We start from the raw sequence: 19,996 nt of genomic DNA on the forward strand, positions 1-19,996 counted from the left end.
TCTGGAATATATTTTAGTTGGGAGGAATTGAATATCTCCTTAAACATCTGTCACTGCTCATCAACTGTCCTACTTTATAGTCTTCCTGCCCAGCATGAGGTTTCTGTGCTGCCTGCATCGCAACGAACAGGCATGGGTTAATCACGCATTGCAATCCCCTCACCCATTATCGGCTTTTATCAAATTTGTCTCACAAAGTCTTTGGACTTTTAAGAGCTAAATCTGAATGGAGGGAGCTAAGAACAATTTTCTTAGCAGTTTTAACCCAGTTATCTTATGATACAGATAATAAAAACACACTGGGTCGGAATGTGTTTGAAAGACGTCAGTCCTGCTGTCAGGACCAAAAGTGAGTGCACACCATGCCAGAGCCAGGAGCAGCCAGCCAATTAAGGGCAATGAGGCACTGGGACCGACCAATTATGTGGTCGATAGTGGGGGTGGAGGTAGAAATGCCAGCGCCAGCTGACACTGCAGCAGGTGCTGGTGCCATCTTTAAAGGGCTGCCAGACCTGCATTCAATTTTGCTCTCTGCAGCAATAAGAGTGGCAGAGCGCTGAAAGGCTGCAGAATGATGGCCGACAGTCGATCCTGAGTGGCCCCACGCTTCAGTGATGCCTCCCTCCAGCTGCTCCTACAGGCTGCCAGGGAAAGGTGGCATATACTATTCCCAGGGATGGGGGGAGGACAGCTGGGAGCCTGACCAAACAAGCCTGGCTGCAGATTACAGAGGCGGTCAGCAGTCATGGGGTTACACCAACGACCTGGATTCAGTGCCGCAAGTGGCACAATGACCTCGTCCGGGCAATAAAAGTGAGTATCTCTTAATGTCTTCAGGTCTTGGGTCTTACATCTGGCAAAACAGGAGGGTGCATTGGGTGGAGAGGGGGTTCATACCCAGATATGGGCAAAGGTTCAGCGGTTGTAGACAAACTGCCTAAGGCATGGCGAAATGGCCCTGAAAGGAGGCCATCCAACAGTGCAGACCCCCATGAGGTCCCTGGAAAGGGGCTGGATGCAGGAGGCATCTATGTGCACCCATTAGTAACAGCTGGACTACCACCAGCCTATGTCTTGGGATTGTTATCATTGAAGGAGCAACAGCTTCCATCCCTCTGTCTGCAAGAGGAGATTGCACACAATCGGAGACACCAGGCCAAGACCAGTGGTGGGCTGCCAATTCACCATGTCCTGACCCCAAAGGAGGAGGGGGCCATGGAGCTGGCTGGACCACAGGATAGAAGAAGACAGGATGGAAAGACAGGGGGACTTTCCCAAGACAGTGAGACAGGGGCACAAGGGTGCATCTGCAGCAATGGAGCCATGCTGATCATCAGACATCCAGTGCCTACAGGGATTTCCAATGTAGGAGTGCGTGCTATGTCGGGAGGGGAGGTCCTTGACCCTTCAATGTTTCTGTTCTCCCATGTAGTCACACAGTGCCTGCTGGAACAGCCTCCGGGACTGTGGGAGAGCCTACCACTCCTGAAAGGAAGGACGGAGCCTCAGAGGGTGCACTGTCACCTCATACTCCCACACCCTCCACCAGCATAGATACTCACACATTGGTGGCTTTGCGTTCATGCTTAGATTTGGGCACACAATCTGGTGAACATAGCACGGACGCACACGAGCAGCTGACAGAGGCTGTGACAGCCCAGGCCACTGATAGGCGGATGGCTGTGGGAGGCCAGGCCCCATGCTGAGTCCCAGGCTCATGATGTGCCTCTGATGTCACTGGCATGATGGGAAATGCTGCAGCTGCAGCGAGAGGTCAGGCAACATCTGGCAGAGATGCCAGAGGCAATGCATGCCCAAGCACGGATAATGGAGGAGTCTATCCAGGCCTTGAGTGCTGCACTATCTCTGACTGGTGCATGAGTGGTATCCTCCATTGAGAGATTGGCAGCTCTGATGGAGATCCACATTCAGCAGAGCACCCAGTATATGCAGGATATTCGTGCCGACCTGCATACCCTCTTGGCCATGGGCGCAAGACAGCAGTGGCAAGGTGAGCGGATGATAGGGGACCTGGAGTCACCACCAGGTCCTTCACCCTCTCAGGTTAGCAGGGAGGCAAAGTGTGCCTTGCAAGGGAGGAGGAGTGACTGCCCCCTGGGGACTCCTCTCAGGGTGCTCCTGGTGCAGCCAGCAGTTCCTCTGCCCCTCTGCCAATGACACCAGGGCCTCCATCCTGCCAGAAGGTGCTACTGCTTCTGTGCAAGAGGACCCCAACATGCTGGAGCCCATTAGGCCTCAAGCAACCAGAGGACGACCACCAAGGTCACCTGAAGTATTGTGTGCAGTTTTGGTCTCCATATTTAAGAAAGGATATACTTGTATTGGAGGCAGTACAACGAAGGTTCACTAGACTGGTGCCTGGAATGAGGGGGTTGTCCTATGATGAGAGGCTGAGTAAATTGGGTCTATATTCTCTGAAGTTTAGAGGAATGAGAGGTGATTCTATTGAAACATTCAAGATTATGAAGGGGCTTGACAGATACTGAGAGGTTGTTTCCCCTGGCTGGGGAATCTAGAACAAGGGGCATAGTTTCAGGACAAGGGGCCAATCATTTAGGACTGAGATGAGAAGAAATTTATTCACTCAAAGGGTTTTAAATCTTTGGAATTCTTACCTCAGAAGGTTATGAATGCTCCATCATTGAATATATTTAAGGCTGAAAGTCTCTCAGGAAATCAGGGGCTATGGGGAGGGGGCGGGAAAATGGAGTTGAAACCCAAGATCAGCCGTGATCATTTGTATGGCATAGCAGATTCTAGAGGCCATATAAACAAAGATAATTACAGGACAGGAACAGGCCCTCCGGCCCTCCAAGCCTGCGCCGATCCAGATCCTCTCTCTAAACATGTCGCCTATTTTCTAAGGTTCTGTATCTCTTTTCTTCCTGCCCATTCATGTATCTGTCTAGATACATCTTAAAAGACTCCATCGTGCCCGCATCTACCACCTCCGCTGGCAATGCGTTCCAGGTGCCCACCACCCTCTGCGTAAAGAACTTTCCACGCATATCCCCCCTAAACTTTTCCCCTTTCACTTTGAACTCGTGTCCTCTAGTAATTGAAACCCCCACTCTGGGAAAAAGCCTCTTGCTATCCACCCTGTCTATACCTCTCATGATTTTGTACACCTCAATCAGGTCCCCCCTCAACCTCCGTCTTTCTAATGAAAATAATCCTAATCTACTCAACCTCTCTTCATAGCTAGCGCCCTCCATACCAGGCAGCATCCTGGTGAACCTCCTCTGCACCCTCTCCAAAGCATCCACATCCTTTTGATAATGTGACGACCAGAACTGTACGCAGTATTCCAAATGTGGCCGAACCAAAGTCCTATACAACTGTAACATGACCTGCCAACTCTTGTACTCAATGCCCCGTCCGATGAAGGAAAGCATGCCGTATGCCTTCTTGACCACTCTATTTACCTGTTTTGCCACCTTCAGGGAACAGTGGACCTGAACACCCAAATCTCTCTGGACATCAATTTTCCCCAGGACTTTTCCATTTACTGGATAGTTCACTCTTGAATTGGATCTTCCAAAATGCATCACCTCGCATTTGCCCTGATTGAACTCCATCTGCCATTTCTCTGCCCAACTCTCCAATCTATCTATATTCTGCTGTATTCTCTGACAGTCCCCTTCACTATCTGCTACTCCACCAATCTTAGTGTCGTCTGCAAACTTGCTAATCAGTCCACCTATACTTTCCTCCAAATCATTAATGTATATCACAAACAACAGTGGTCCCAGCACGGATCCCTGTGGAACACCACTGGTCACACGTCTCCATTTTGAGAAACTCCCTTCTACTGCTACTCTCTGTCTCCTGTTGCCCAGCCAGTTCTTTATCCATCTAGCTAGTACACCTTGGACCCCAAGCGCCTTCACTTTCTCCATCAGCCTGCCATGGGGAACCTTATCAAACGCCTTACTGAAGTCCATGTATATGACATCGACAGCCCTTCCCTCATCAATCAACTTTGTCACTTCCTCAAAGAATTCTATTAAGTTGGTAAGACATGACCTTCCCTGCACAAAACCATGTTGCCTATCACTGATGAGCCCATTTTCTTCCAAATGGGAATAGATCCTATCCCTCAGTATCTTCTCCAGCAGCTTCCCTACCACTGACGTCAGGCTCACCGGTCTATAATTACCTGGATTATCCCTGCTACCCTTCTTAAACAAGGGGACAACATTAGCAATTCTCCAGTCCTCCGGAACCTCACCCGTGTTTAAGGATGCTGCAAAGATATCTGTTAAGGCCCCAGCTATTTCCTCTCTCGCTTCCCTCAGTAACCTGGGATAGATCCCATCCGGACCTGGGGACCTGTCCACCTTAATGCCCTTTAGAATACCCAACACTTCCTCCCTCCTTATGCCGACTTGACCTAGAGTAATCAAACATCTGTTCCTAACCTCAACATCCGTCATGTCCCTCTCCTCGGTGAATACCGATGCAAAGTACTCATTTCGAATCTCACCCATTTTCTCTGAGTCCAAGCATAACATTCCTCCTTTGTCCTTTAGTGGGCCAATCCTTTCTCTAGTTACCCTCTTTCTCCTTATATATGAATAAAAGGCTTTGGGATTTTCCTTAACCCTGTTTGCTAAAGATATTTCATGACCCCTTTTAGCCCTCTTAATTCCTCGTTTCAGATTGGTCCTACATTCCCGATATTCTTTCAAAGCTTCGTCTTTCATCAGCCGCCTAGACCTTATGTATGCTTCCCTTTTCCTCTTAGCTAGTCTCACAATTTCACCTGTCATCCATGGTTCCCTAATCTTGCCATTTCTATCCCTCATTTTCACAGGAACATGTCTCTCCTGCACGCTAATCAACCTCTCTTTAAAAGCCTCCCACATATCACATGTGGATTTACCTTCAAACAGCTGCTCCCAATCTACATTTCCCAGCTCCTGCCGAATTTTGGTATAGTTGGCCTTCCCCCAATTTAGCACTCTTCCTTTAGGACCACTCTCGTCTTTGTCCATGAGTATTTTAAAGCTTACGGAATTGTGATCACTATTCCCAAAGTAGTCCCCTACTGAAACTTCAACAACCTGGCCGGGCTCATTCCCCAACACCAGGTCCAGTATGGCCCCTTCCCGAGTTGGACTATTTACATACTGCTCGTGAAAACCCTCCTGGATGCTCTTTACAAATTCTGCTCCATCTGGACCTCTAACACTAAGCGAATCCCAGTCAATGTTGGGAAAATTAAAATCTCCTATCACCACCACCCTGTTGCTCCTACATCTTTCCATAATCTGTTTACATATTTGTACCTCTATCTCACGCTCGCTGTTGGGAGGCCTGTAGTACAGCCCCAACATTGTTACCGCACCCTTCCTATTTCTGAGTTCTGTCCATATTGTCTCACTGCTCGAGTCCTCCATAGTGCCCTCCTTCAGCACAGCTGTGATATCCTCTTTGACCAGTAATGCAACTCCTCCACCCCTTTTACCTCCCTCTCTATCCCGCCTGAAGCATCGATATCCTGGGATATTTAGTTGCCAATCATGCCCTTCCCTCAACCAAGTCTCAGTAATAGCAATAACATCATACTCCCAGGTACTAATCCAAGCCCTAAGTTCATCTGCCTTACCTACTACACTTCTTGCATTAAAACAAATGCACCTCAGACCACCAGTCCCTTTATATTCATCATCTGCTCCCTGCCTGCTCTTCCCCTTAGTCACACTGACTTCATTATCTAGTTCCTTACAGGCTTTTGTTACTACCTCCTTACTGTCAACTGACCTCAATTGGTTCCCATCCCCCTGCCACATTAGTTTAAACCCTCCCCAACAGCGTTAGCAAAAGCACCTCCAAGGACATTGGTTCCAGTCCGGCCCAGGTGTAGACCGTCCAATTTGTAATAGCCCCACCTCCCACAGAACCGGTCCCAATGTCCCAAAAATCTGAACCCCTCCTTCCTGCACCATCTCTCAAGCCACGCATTCATCCTGACTATTCTTTCATTTTTACTCTGACTATCACGTGGCACTGGTAGTAATCCTGAGATTACTACCTCTGAGGTCCTACTTTTTAACTTGGCTCCTAACTCCCTAAACTCTGCTTGTAGGACCTCATCCCGTTTTTTACCTATATCATTAGTGCCGATGTGCACAATGACAACTGGCTGTTCACCCTCCCCCTTTAGAATGTTCTGCAGCCGATCTGAGACGTCCCTGACCCGTGCACCTGGGAGGCAACATACCATTCGGGAGCCTCGTTTTCGACCACAGAACCGCCTATCTACTCCCCTTACAATATGGTCTACTCCTGCTCCTATTTCTTATGTTGTTATGTTCTTATCCCTAGCCAAAGGGCAGCAAGGTCAGCAACCTGCCTGCACCTCAGCCGACATCACAGGGGGAGCACCTCATAGGAGTACACGCAAAAGAATGAAGAAAAGCATCTAGATTCATGGGGTTTCATGGGTAATTGTCTATTGTAGATGGAAAAGATGGCATTTGCTGCCACTGTCATTAAAGTTTTGTTTCCAACAAAGATGACTTCCTACCTCTTCCGTAAGGCCTTTGGCCCTTCATATCAACCCAGCCTTTGTGAAGAGGCTTGAGCCAAGGGATCATGCTGCAAGGCGTCCAGTTTGGAGCCTAGCCAGCTCAGCGCTGCACAACTGATCAATAAGCATTTGTTCCCTGAAAGAAAGCAGGCAACAACTGGGCTGCTTAAAGGTAAGTTTTTATTGCTCAGTGTACAACTGGCAGTAAGGATCAAAGGAAATGCAAATGTATAAGGACATCGCAAGCCTTCCTTGCATATATCTCATGGCGTCTCTCCTGTTGTCTCTGTGGCCCTTCATCTGGAGATGCTTGACCAGCATCCTCCTCTGCATTCTCAAAGTCCAAGGAGGTGTCGCACTCCTTGCGTTCCTCATTGTTCAATGCCTCCCCCCCTCTGTGGCACCAGGTTGTGCAATGCACAGCAGACCACAACGATATGAGAGAACCTTGCTGGGGCATACCGAAGGGCTCCACTGGACTGATCGAGGCACCTGAATCTCATCTTCAGTAGACCAATGGCCTGTTCTGTGGTCACATGTGTTGTCCCTTGGTAGGAGTTATGCCTGTCCTCTGCGTCTGTGCGTGTGTTCCTCATAGGCCTCAGTAACCATGTCCTCAGTGGGTAGCCCTTGTCTTCAAGGCTCCATCCCCGATGGCATGAGGGAGGCCGGAAAGGTTCTGGCACCTGGGAATGCCTCAAAATGTGGGCATCGTGCCAACTTCCCAGGAAGCCTGCATAGACCTGCAGGATCCGCTTGTGCTGGTCGCACTCTAGCTGTGCATTGAGAGAGTGGAAGCCCTTCCTGTTAATGAAGACCACTGGCTGGTGTTCAGGAGACTTGATGGCCACAAGTGTGCTATCGATGACACCCTGCACCTGGGAGAATCCAGTGATGGCCATGAACCTGATTGACCTCTCAGCTTGAGAGTTGGGATCCATGAGAAACAGTACATAGTCGCCAGCTCTCCTGAAAAGGGCTTTGGTGATCTCTTTGATGCACCGATGGGCCGGTGATTATGAGATCCCACACGTCTCCAGTGGATCTTTGGAATGATCCAGAGGTGTAGAAGTTCAGTGCCATGGTGACCTTCAGCACCACAGGCATTGGATTTCCACCAACTCCCCTGGGGCACAGCTCACCCTGTGTCATAGCGCACAGGTCAGTGATGGCCTCCCTGGAGAGGCAGAGTCTCAGTTGGCACTGCCTCTCAGACATCTGTAGGTAGTTGAGTCTTGGCTGTATATCCTTTCTGGAGAGTACCTCCTTCTGTGTGGGAGAGCCACCTGTCTTTCCCTTCTGCACCTTCTCCACCATCTGGAGGATGCTGCTGGCCCTCCTGTGGCCTCACAGGTCATTGCGGTGCTGCTGCAGGTGCCTGGTCCTCCCACCCGCTCTGCTGTACCTCTGCTTCAATGGGGTCCCCGAAGCCTGGATGAATGAGGCCCATGATAGGCGACCTCTCCCTAAGTACAAGTCCTTCCCTGCTAGCGGCCCCCTTCCTTTCCCCCACTTGTCACCTCACCACTTGCCCGTTGCCCCCCTTGGAATGGTACCCCCGCAGTTCTAGAACTTTTGCCACCACACCTCAGATGATGCCCAATGCCTTCTGTTCTCCACCCTGCCTGGCAGTCAATGCTGCCTCTCCCGATGGCCGCCCCTTGCAGCCAGCAATGAGCTCCCGCCTCCATGTCACCTCATTGAAGCAGGCAAGGCTCTGAAGCCGCTGAATCCTGTGCGCCGTTAATAAAATTTAAAACCACGATTGAAATCTCCGTCAATAGGCCTCTTAAATCCCTTAATTGCCTGCCCGCCACATCACCCTCTGATCTCCACCCTCCACATTTGCTGCCATGGACAAAATTGGGATGGGACATCACAACATTGGATTTCCTGTCCAACGTCTCTCATCCCGATTTTATGTCGCCACCCCCGCCAACCTCTGTTGCAGTTGCCGTCCCTGTCCCCAAGGTCCGCACAAAATTCAGCCCACTGTCTGACTCTCAGTGGCTTAATACTTACAGAACTTCATCCTGCTGGAGTCTCATATTTTCCGTCAAGTCTTTGCCGTTTGTTAACCATTTGATTACAGGGGAAAATTTTCTTTCGTAACCAAAATAAACTTTGCACATCAACTGTACAGATTGTCCTGGAGTGAAATGTGTAAACTGTTAGAAATGGTATATGTGATGAAAAATACAAAATAAACTCCTGTCACCTCACGCTAGCCTTGTTTTTTCAATAATAGGGGTTGAAGTGGCTCACTGCATGGGCTTGCCTGCACATGTAATGCAGAATGCTAGATTGCCCCCATTTTTTAATGGGAGACCTTCTCCCAATTTGAATAAACCACAGGCATAGGAAAAGCTTGCCGAGTGAGCTTAGCCTGTAGTACACTTGGTTGCGGAGTACAAACTTTTTCAAGGAGATAGCCCTTAAAGGGCTACTGCCAGCCACTAAAAGGGATGTTGTGGTGGGGACAGAAAATTACTCCCTTTAATGCTGAATACTTAGAGGCCCTGTTGCAGGAGGTGCAGCAAAGGAGGTGTGTCCCAATTTGAGGCTGATTATTACTGTCCTTTAAAAGCACAAGTGCAGTCTGCATTGAGGAATGATGCTGATCGAGCCTATGAAGTCACCCAGGTCCCTTGCATCTGACTGCAAATAAGGAAGACATTTCCTGATATTTGGAGGTAGGCAAAGGTAACACATTTCTTGTGAGGTCCATCAAAAATGGCAGAAATCTAAATTGGGAATTACCACACCCTCTGCATGGTACTATTTCAAGATTGTACACAAATTCTGTCCTCAAAGCTGTACAACACAGCTCTCAGGTTCAGGTGGTGGACATGGGACAGCAAACTGAAGTTGAGGTTTGCAGGCTGAGGTGCTCCTCTGCAATTAGGAACTTTCTCATTCGGATCAGCAACCATGGATGCAAAGGATAGCCCTGTTCTCTTAGGGGCTATCCGCCTAGTGTTTCTTCTCCATCAATTTGGGGAGGCGGTGGCGTAGTGATATTGTCACTGGACTAGTAACCCAGAGACCCAGGGTATTGCTTTGGGGACATGGGTTCAAATCCCACCACAGCAGAAGGTGGAATTTAAATTCAATTAATAAATATGGAATTAAAAAGCTAGTCTAATGATACCCATGAAACCATTGTCGATTGTTGTAAAAACCCATCTGATTCACTAATGTCCTTTAGGGAAGGAAATCTGCTGTCCTTACCTGGTCTGGCCGACATGTGACTCCAGACCCACAGCAATGTGGTTGACTCTTACATGCCCTCTGAAATGGCCTAGCAAGCCACTCAGTTGTATCTAACCACTAGCACTGTGGGTGTACCTACCCCACATGGATTGCAGCGGTTCAAGAAGGCAGCTCACCATCACATTCTCAAGGGCAATTAGGGATGGGCAATAAATGCTGGCCTGGCCAGTGATGCCCACATCCCATGAATGAATAAAAAAAAAAATTATCACAGGCACCATGGGCTGCCACGTAATGAAGGAATCATGTCTGCTTCTCGAATAATAGTCACTGATCTGCATTATGACATGTCCATGTGGATACCATCTGTAATACTTTCCACTCGAGGGAGGTCTACCACCCAGTGACAGTTAAGAATCCTGTCCAATTGATGCCTCCATACAAAGGATAAGTGATGATGGTGTTGCTGTTGCAAACACACCATCTATCTACAAGTGTGGCATTTGATAGCTCCTCAAAAACTCTTCCTTATTTGAAGCATTGAGCACTTCCAGAACCTAGCTTGGAATACCTATGCTCAGCGCCTTTTCAGTGCCATTTAAATACACATAGCAACGAAAAATACTGAAGGAAAACACCAGCAGCAAAAAACAAAGCAGGAAAGATGAGCAAGAACAATTAATGCATTGGGCAAAATACAGCAAAAGTACCTAGTTAAAAATAGCTTCTCCAGTGGTCATAATATGCACCACCATTAAGGAATCCATTTGAGAAGGCCAGGCCTCAGGATCCCAAAAGCACCCATCTGAAATGACTGAGCAGTATGTAGTGGAAGGTCACTCATCTGCAGTCAGGATTTCCAGAGAGTGGCCACATTTACAGAAATAATTCACTAAAATGAAGCTTTCACATAGCAGTAACAAAGCCTCATCCTTGCCCAAGAATTGCCACTTTGAAAATGGAGCCGGGAATTGGATGCTTGTGGCCATGGGCTGAGATCCGATCACTGACTCGTACTTATCTGACTGCAACACTTGCACAACTGTGGAAGCTTGGGACAACAATGTTCAGCAATTGGCCCACACAATTCCTTAGTACTGACATTTATAATATATAGAGGTGAATCTGTGATCTGGCACTCACTGTGGGGAGCAATACTCATTGGGAGCTCATCTCAGGAAATCATGGGCATTCATTGATTTGCCAATATACGCTTATAATGAGTGCCACTCCCAACTGGCAGTGTTGGATTCTGGAATCTAAAACATTATGCACATTTATTTCCGTACAGGTGCGAACTTGTTCTGACTTACCAAGCTCGACTTCAATTGTTTTTACTCCATGAGGGTCAATAACTGTTGGAGTTTTCCTTGTGTCATCAACTGAAATAAATAATAGCATTATAATTGTAAATTTTTCACACCCAGAGCACATGATGTCGTTGTCCAACAGGTTGTTTTGTGTCTCTTAGGTTTAACCCTTTTGTTATAAATTAAGATGTCTAATCTTATTTTATCAGAACAATAACAATGATATGTCAAGTACCAGAAGCCGAAAGGAATGGAATCAGTTAGCGCGAAGATTCTCTCCAAAATCAAAATGTTTACTTAATTTTAGCCCTGCTAAGTTGGAACATTTGTTTCTGATTTTCCAAGCTTTACTTTCTGTTCTTCAGGCCAACGTAAATCAAGCTATAGAGAGCTCTCTAGCATTCCCATCGTATTTTTCGCTGGGGCAAAAACTATTAAGGCAAATATTCAAATTTCTCTGGCCAGGCTTTCACAGTAAATTAAGTAAGTAAAAGATACCTGTAACTGTTATAAGGGTCAGCAGATGCACAGCAGAGTCACATTTGTGAGCTCAATATGTTTCTTATCTTGGTAAACATTCCTTTCTGAGGGTGTGGTGGTGCATTTTTGGCAATTTCTATGAACTGATCATACCTCCTCCTTCCAATAGAGTGGATACAATTGGAAGGTGTCCAATCCCCTCCCACCAACTCCTCCCCCCCTCAATCCAACTCCAGTGCTGAATCATTTAACTTTCACATATAGAAACGTGAGAGAAAATTTCTCCTTCACTTGGGGTTGCCAACTCTGGTTTGCATATTCCTGGAGATTTGATATGTGACATTTTATCATATGACGTTTGATTACAGTGACATTCAATGGCATTACCATCGCTGAATACCCTGCTATCAACAGCTAGGGGTTACCATCGACTAGAAACTTAACTGGATCAATCATATAAATACTGTGACAGCAAGAGCAGGTCAGAGGCTGGGAATTCTGCAGCGGGTAACACACCTCCTGTCTCCTCAGTGCCTGTCCATCATCTACAAGGCACATGTCAGCGGTGTGATGGAATACTCTCCACTTGCCTGGATGAGTGCTGCTCCAACCACACTCAAAAAGCTCGACACCATCCAGGATAAAGCAGCCCGCTTGATCGGCACCCCATCCATCACCTTCAACATTCACTCCCTCCACCACCGGCACACAGTGGCAGCAGTGTGTATCTTCTACAAGATGCACTGCAGCAACTCGCCAAGCATCCTTCGACAGCACCTTCCAACCTCTACCACCTAGAAGGACAAGGGCAGCAGACGCATGGAAACACCACCACCTCCAAGTTCCCCTCCAAGTCACATACCATCCCTACTTGCAACTATATCACTTCACTGTCGCGGGGTCAAAAACCTGAAACTCCCTTCCTAACAGCACAGTCGGTATACTGTTATGAACACTGAACTTTGTAGTATGGTTATGATTTAAAACTGTGATCTTTGATGCAGTGTAAAATGAACATTTGAGGAGACATGTGACCTCACACAAATTCTGCCCAGAGACAAGCCAGGGATGTTGGTTATCATGAGAACAAGAAAGCAGATCAAAGACCCTTTTGAAAGTGGGGTGCAAGGTTGTAACACCTAAAGGACAATGGGTTTCACTCTCCCAGACTCACAGATTGTAAACAGGGATTTAAGTTGACATTCTTAGCACCTGGGATCAAAGGAAGGCCAAGGTAGTTCTGTTTTGTTAGACTTATGGGGCTGCATTTTGTGGAGGTGGCCAGTCCGGAAAGCCCCGGCGAAGGAGGGTGGAGGAGTGGGTGTGAAGTCCAGGGGTACAGGTTTCTAGGGAGGTGGAGATTTTGCCAGTGGGGGTCCTCTGTTGGCCACAGATTTCCCATGGAGGAAGGACTCCCCCGAAGTCTGCAGGGAGGTCACCTGTTTTACTGGGCGATCTCCCCACGTGGTGGAGGCACCCCCTGCCCCCCACCTCCCTGTTTCGATCCCAGCAGTGGCAGGAAGAGGTCCTTAATTGACCAATAATAGGCCACTTAAGAGCCTCAATTGACCTCTGGCAGGAAGGCTGCCATCTGCCTATCCCGCCCCCAGCAAAATTGCTTGGTGATGGGCCCTCTGTCCCTGCCATCCATCACAATTCTATGAGAACCCCACCCCTGCCACAAACCCTTTCTCAAAGCCCTTAAAATCCAGCCCATGGTCTCTGAGAATTGTAAAAGGCAAATGACTATAGACTTTTGGTCTGGATAAATTCAAGGGACTTTCCTAGGTCTGGAGGCTGAAAGGAAGAAACAAAGACCAGGGAGAGAAACAGCTGCACTCAGAACACTGATACAGCAAAAGGCTGTTAAGATTTGAACCCGGTTGTAAAGCTGAGGTTTGCAGAGGAGAAAAGATCAAAAGGGTCACCAGAGTTTAATGGAAGCCCAGTCGAATGTGCTGGGAATAAGTGAGCAAAGAGGACATTGGCTTTGAGAAGGTCACTGGGGGATCAACCCATTGCAGCTGGGAGGAGTTTAGGACTTTTAACTGCAAGGGTACCTTTTCGATGAGAAAACTGTAAAACGTATAAACGTGGTGTGGGGTTTTCAAGTGTGTTAGTAAGTTAATCGGAAATATCTCTCTGTAATTCAGTGCATTAGCTACCTACTAAGTACTGTTTAGTTAATGTTGATTATTAGTCTAGTTTTAAAACGTGAAATCTTGTTGTGTAACTCTTTATTCGATCCAGGGAGTTCATATTTTAAAGTTAATAGTCTCTACTAAGGTCGTACACCAGATGGATTGCAGGTTCAAGGAGGCGGCTCACCACTCTCAAGGGAAATTAGGGATGGGCAACAAATGCTGGCCTTACCAGCAAGACTCACATCCCATGGGCTATCAGGAGCTGGCACGAAAGAGGAGTTGAGGTCCGGGGCAGATCAGCCATGATCTTATTGAATAATGGGGCAGGTTTGAGGGGTTGAATGGCCTCCTCCTGCTCCTATTTCTTATGTTCTCATGAAAGAATTAAAAAAAAGCTGCCTGAATCCCAGAACAAAATAAATTACACAACAGTGCACATCACAGGCTACATGATGTCTCCCTCCCTCTAGTTAGTGTTTTTCTCTCCCTCTCCCAGTTTGAGTTAGTCTCCCTGCCTTGCCAGTTTGTGTATCTTGCTCTCTTACCCAGGCTGTGTTTCTCTCTGCTTCCTAACGAAGTCTGTTTCTCTCTCTCCCTCCCTCAGTTTGTGTTACTCTCGCTCTCCCTGCTCAGTTGATCTCTCAATATTCTCAGAGTTTCCAGGTGACCTTCTAGGCTCACAACTGGCATTGAAAACTCACCACTGTGGCAGATATGGTGGCGTGCAGGTGATATAATTAGGCGGGAGGTGTTTTTTCGGATTCCCATTGGTGGGATATTTTAGAGAAATTAAGTTGGCGGCGGGTTTGCGGCGTTCCGGGGTTCCCCAGCCCAGTGGCGGATTACAGCTTGGCATTCATTTAAATAACATGAATACTCATTATCCTACTCATAGTTACAATTTAGTGCTATCTGCCAGATTAAATGAACGGTGAGCCCTATTCCCATGCCACCCGGTTCACGATTGTTTTACCTGTGGCGTGCAGCAGTCAGATTTAAGCAATTGTGTCTCAGGTCTGTGCTCTTCTCTCTTTAACTCATCCACTAAACCAACAGCACCATTGGAATAGATGTTTGCCTCAAGGCCAGTTTAGCAATGGATGTTTCTCTCCACGTCAGCATTGGAATGGATGTTTGCCACCAGACTTGGCACCAGCAAGGGTGAATCATCTCAGGGGATGGCGGCAAAATCATGGGCGGGGGCTACATGGAGGAGCGGGGTGGGGGGTGGGGGGAAGAGTGGGGTGATCAGGTGCACGGAGGAACAAGGGAGGGTGGAGTGGAGCACCCAAGATGTTGAATGGCTGCTGTTGATGCTGAAGACGCAGGATGTTGGCTGTAGGGGTGGTGAGTGGATTATAGCTTTGCAGTGTAAAGATATTTGGCAAGGGCCTAAAGGGAGGGGTGAGTGCTGTCAATATCAGGGAGCTGTGGGGCAAATTGAGGGTACTAGCTAGCAGAGCGAACTGTCACAATCAATGGGGGCAAATGGATTCTGTAGGGTGGAAGGTCAAGACTAATGGGTGGGTATTCGACAGCTTCATATGGAAGGGAATGGGACTCAGAAATAATGGTCAGTTTGATGTGAGGAGGTTCAATAGTAAGAGATGGCACGTCAGGAATAAGAACAAGGGAGGGATGGCATGAATACATTGATGATTACACTGTGCATAGTAATGGGGGGAGGCTCAATGGTAATGGAGGGAAGGGTAATGGTAGCATTGGGTGGGTCAAGGGTGATGGGTTCAAGCTTGAATGGTTGCAGGAAGAGGTTGGAAAGTGGGGAGACTTGCCCAGAATTCCACGCACACCATTTTCTCCAACGACAATGGAAACCATGTGGACACTCAAAAAGAGGAAGGAAAGTAGGCAGAGGCAAACGATAGTGGGTGTGTCTTCTGTGTGATTTGAAGGCATTTATAAGGGAGCTGTTCATTGCCTCGATGTTTCAGCTCACTGGCAACAGAGGGCTGAATTGCCACGCTCTGCTTATTTATTGTTCAGTAAAGCCACAGCGACATGGGTCTCATACACCCAGTTTGTCTAGTACCACAGGAAGGAGTGCAAAGACAGACACTAAGGAGGACTCTTTTCTCTTAACTCATGATCCCTGAGCACCAGCAACAGGCAGAACAGGAAGGTGAGGATGCTCCGACTGACAACAACCAGGAATGGCCTTTTTGAAGACAGGCACTGGCACGTCATCGCATCCTCAGGACAAGACAAATTACCTACAAATGTCAGAGAGGCAGTGCCAGAGACGCCTAAGTCTCTTACGTGAAATGGTCACAGAAATTTGTGGATCCTGCAGCATGACCTGCACGGCTTTGGTGAGAATCCCATGCCAGTTGCCCTCAACGTGACTGCTGCACTCAAAGTTTTTGCTAGTGGCTCCTTCCAGTGATCCATGGGTGCCATATGTGGAATCTTGCAGTCTGCACCCCATAGGTGCATCAAAGAGGTGACCAGTGCCCTTTTTCGATATGCCAATGATTTCATCTACTTACCTGCAGATGAGTTCAACCAGGCAACCTAGAGCGCAAGGAGTGATTGACTGTACTCATATGATGACTTTTATATTTTGAGGAACTCCCAGCTGCCAGCAGTTTTCGAGGAACCAGCCAAAGTGGGCACCTAGATCCTGGGTGACAAGGACTACCCCTTTTGCACATGGCTGATGGCACCAGTACGACATCCCCAAAGTGCTGCTGAAGAGAGGTGCAATGCTGCTCACGGATCCACCAGAGCCATCATTGAACACATCATTGGTATGCTGAAAATGTGATTCCATTGCTTTGACTGATCTGGAGGGGCTCTTCAGTATGTGCCACAGAGGGTGTTACGAACAATCATCGTCTGCTGTGCCTTTCACAACCTTGCAATTAAACGTGGCAACATTCTGCAGGTGGAGGAAGAGCAATCCTTCTCAGATGAGGATGACTATGAAGAAGGTGAGGAGAAAAACAACAATGACAACAATGCCATCATCGATATGAGGTCCATGGAGAGACATGCAAGGGATATTAGGAAGAACCTGATTTATGCACATTTCAGCCAACAATAAATCACATCCATCAAGGAACATTGGGAGCAGAAACATAACAATTCCCCCCAGAAATTCACTTTTGCATGAGGTCTTATTCATTGCTGCAATCTTAACGAGGTGTTGCTGCACTTTCCTGTGATTGGGATTTGAAATCATCTATGGGTGACAATGAATGTGACTACAGACCACTGTGAGCAGCATTGTTATGACTGCAGAAACACAGTAAGTCATGACAGTATTGGAAAAAGTTAATAATCATCAATAGGAAAACAACCACCATTGAAGAGTGAAAGCTCAAATTCCAATGAGAAATGGACACTGGACATTTCCTGAGATGCTTTGCAATTGCGTTCCTGCTAGAGGCCTCCAAAAAACACCTTTGTATCCTTCTGAAACCAAGCAAATCATTAACAAGAGTGGATTAAATTTTAAATGAAATAAAAATGTATTTATAAAGCTTTTCCTTTCTTACAATATGTATATCACCCATACCACCTTCGTGCTCAAAAATTGTTTCAATTTCCTTTTTCTCCAACTATGTCTAGGTGTTACCCTGACATTAGCAGCTGAGGTGGAGGCAATCTGCTCAGTACACTGCTCCGTTGCTGTTGATGACTGTGGCAGGTGTCCTCTGGAGGAACGGGGCCTCAATGGCTCCATCCTACTGGGGGTGTGCAGCAATGGTGCTTGAGTATCTCCCATGTACTTGCCCGCTGGAGGTAAGGGGGGGGTGTCAATGTCGGGCAGGGGGAGGACGAGATGCCGCTTACCCTGGGTGTCCTGAGACGAAGGCCCCGGGGCAGCTGGTATGCTCCTCCTCCAACTGTGTACATGATGGCACTTGTCTGTCTCCCTGAGAGGAAGGATCACCTTGAGGAAGGTCCAGGTTCCTCGTCCCCCTCTCGCTTAGAATCTGCTGCATGGAGTCCACGGTAACAACGATGGAGTGCAGGTCAGATTGCATATGGCTCGAGTGCTTGACCAGACCCACCACGGAGTTTGCCAGACTCTGTACTGAGGAAGCCATAAGCTCAAATGGCTGGGATATGGCAGATGTCATGGCTTGCAATGGACTCCTCCATGACACAGGCAAAGCCACGCATGACCTTGGGCATCTCCGACATATTTTCCACATGGCTTTGCTGCATATTCAGCAGACCTGTCATAGCAACAAACAAAGGACCATCATGAGCGTGGGGCTGAGCAGTCCTCTGATTGTCAGGGGACCCGGCTGGCACATGCTCCCTCAGCTATTGGGACATGTCTGTGTTGTGACCACCAGCTTGTGACCCAGATTCTAATCTTAAACCCCCCACAGATCGAATAGATGTATCTGCGCTGGCAGAGGTGGAAGAAGAGGCAGGTGATGGTGCACCATCCGGGGCATTGGCTTCTTCTTCCTCCCCAGAGGAGTCTTGGGCCACGTGATGTTCTGCGACTCGAGTGCAGGCACCTGCAGTGGAGACACAAACACATGCTTCACATGAGTTCACACAATTTTCTTCAGTTTCCACATAAAGCTGCAAGAGTGGAGATGACACTTCATCCTTCCGCTTCATGGCTCCTGCCTCACCATCTCCGCTCGTCCTGCCTCCCTCCTCTCTTGTGATCTCTGATGCCTCCTCCTCAGCCGTGGTCAGCAGCCTTATGTCAGCAATCCCTCCTCCCATTCTAGCATGCTCATGCTGGTTGTGGCTTTGTTTATCTTGCAGCAGACAGTGCAGATTTAATGACTCGGCAAATGATGCATCACAACCATTGCATACATGCACCAACATCACTCATTCTGCAGTGGCTTTCGCATGACACATCCAATCACATAATAACAATGCCAATCTTCATCGTGGCGCAAAATCATTTAGTGACTGGCACCAAGGCTGCTCATGCATTCCACTGCACTCCTTGCGTACCCTCTGCCTTAAAGACACAGAGCAAGGAAGGAAAACAATGGAGCAGCTTCACCAAGACCACTTGCCCTCACTGATCTAAGCAAGTCATTGATCCGCTTGAGGTACTGCACCGATGTTCTATGAGTGACCCCACTATTCGAGACATCCTCTGCTACCTCCACCTGGGCCACTTTGGTGAGGAAGGAGGGTCTTTGCACTCCATCTGCAGGTAAGAGGACCTCCCTCCCTTCCCTGACAGCCTGGAAGAGAACCTGTAAGGAAGCATCACTGAACTGTGGATCGGACGCTGCCTGCTGGCTGCCATGTGATTCACTTTGGCTGCAGGTAAAATAAATGATATGAAGTTGATGGTAACTTTCACAAAATAAGAGGGGCTAAAACATTTTGATATAAATAAAAGCTTCAATTTAAGTTAGTCTGAAATACTTACATGAAAGGAAGTCTGCTGATCCTTGAGGCTGCAAACACAGAATGTTTTATATCTATGGCGATTATGGTGCTTGGGCCTGTGACAGTGGGTTCCACCAATGAAGCGCCACCTCGATGCATAATCCCACGTGTCCCCTGTGCCCATCACCGCACAGCACTTCTACATATGAAATCGCGTGTGAAACAGGAATTGCGGCGGAAGCAGACATTACAATAACTTCCACTCCCGCCATCGGAAATGCCACAGCAAACATAAAATTCCATCCTGTGTGTTTACGAATAGTGGAGGAACCAGCAGGGCTCAGACAATGTGGTTTAGTTGCAAGCTATGAGACCAAGGACACTACAAATGCATGAAATGCACAAACAAGAACGGTTTCTCCCTAGTTGCCAGCAGCAGCACATGGGAGACTAATTGCCATCTCCGATAGACTCCCACCCTATCTCCACCTGATAATTCAAGCCTTGAAATGTAGCTACAGACGTGTTCACTCCACTTAGAAAGCATAAGCTTCCACTTGCACATCTTATCACATCCTCAACATGTTTTAAATGAATTAATTTTTGTACTGTAATCACTGGTGTTGTGTAGGTAAATTAGTGGAACTATGCAGGGACAGTCTGACATAGATGGAGTAAGGTGCAGAGGCAGTGGAGGAGAATAGCAAGGCTGACCATATCAAACACCATCAAGACGCCATGCCCACACAAAGAGGAATAGCATGGGAAAAAACCTCACGCCTAGCATTGCCTTTCTGCAAGAGACCCATTTAGAGGAGTTTGGAGTTTGCCAAACTGTACACACTAAAGAGTAAATTTTGGTCATAACAGGGTTCAATAATTTAGGCAACTGTCCTGGCAAGATTTTTCATCCTACATACTATTCACACTTTTTGCTGCTAATTCCT

At 47.6% G+C, this 19,996-nt stretch overlaps 1 protein-coding gene across 2 annotated transcripts in view; it reads right to left on the reverse strand.

Moving 5' to 3' along the window:
• LOC137371363 (interleukin-18 receptor accessory protein-like) overlaps positions 1-19,996 on the reverse strand; it is a 74,312-nt gene that overhangs the window by 37,280 nt on the left and 17,036 nt on the right. For both annotated transcript variants that reach the window (XM_068033832.1, XM_068033831.1), the window contains exons 6-7: positions 11,083-11,151; positions 8,579-8,705 (exon numbers count right to left, since the gene is read on the reverse strand). In XM_068033832.1, coding sequence (XP_067889933.1) covers positions 8,579-8,705; positions 11,083-11,151 — 196 coding nt within the window. The remainder of the gene's footprint in view (positions 1-8,578; positions 8,706-11,082; positions 11,152-19,996) is intronic.

This window comes from Heterodontus francisci, chromosome 6, assembly GCF_036365525.1.
Source record: "Heterodontus francisci isolate sHetFra1 chromosome 6, sHetFra1.hap1, whole genome shotgun sequence".
NCBI classification, from domain to species: Eukaryota; Metazoa; Chordata; class Chondrichthyes; order Heterodontiformes; family Heterodontidae; genus Heterodontus; species Heterodontus francisci.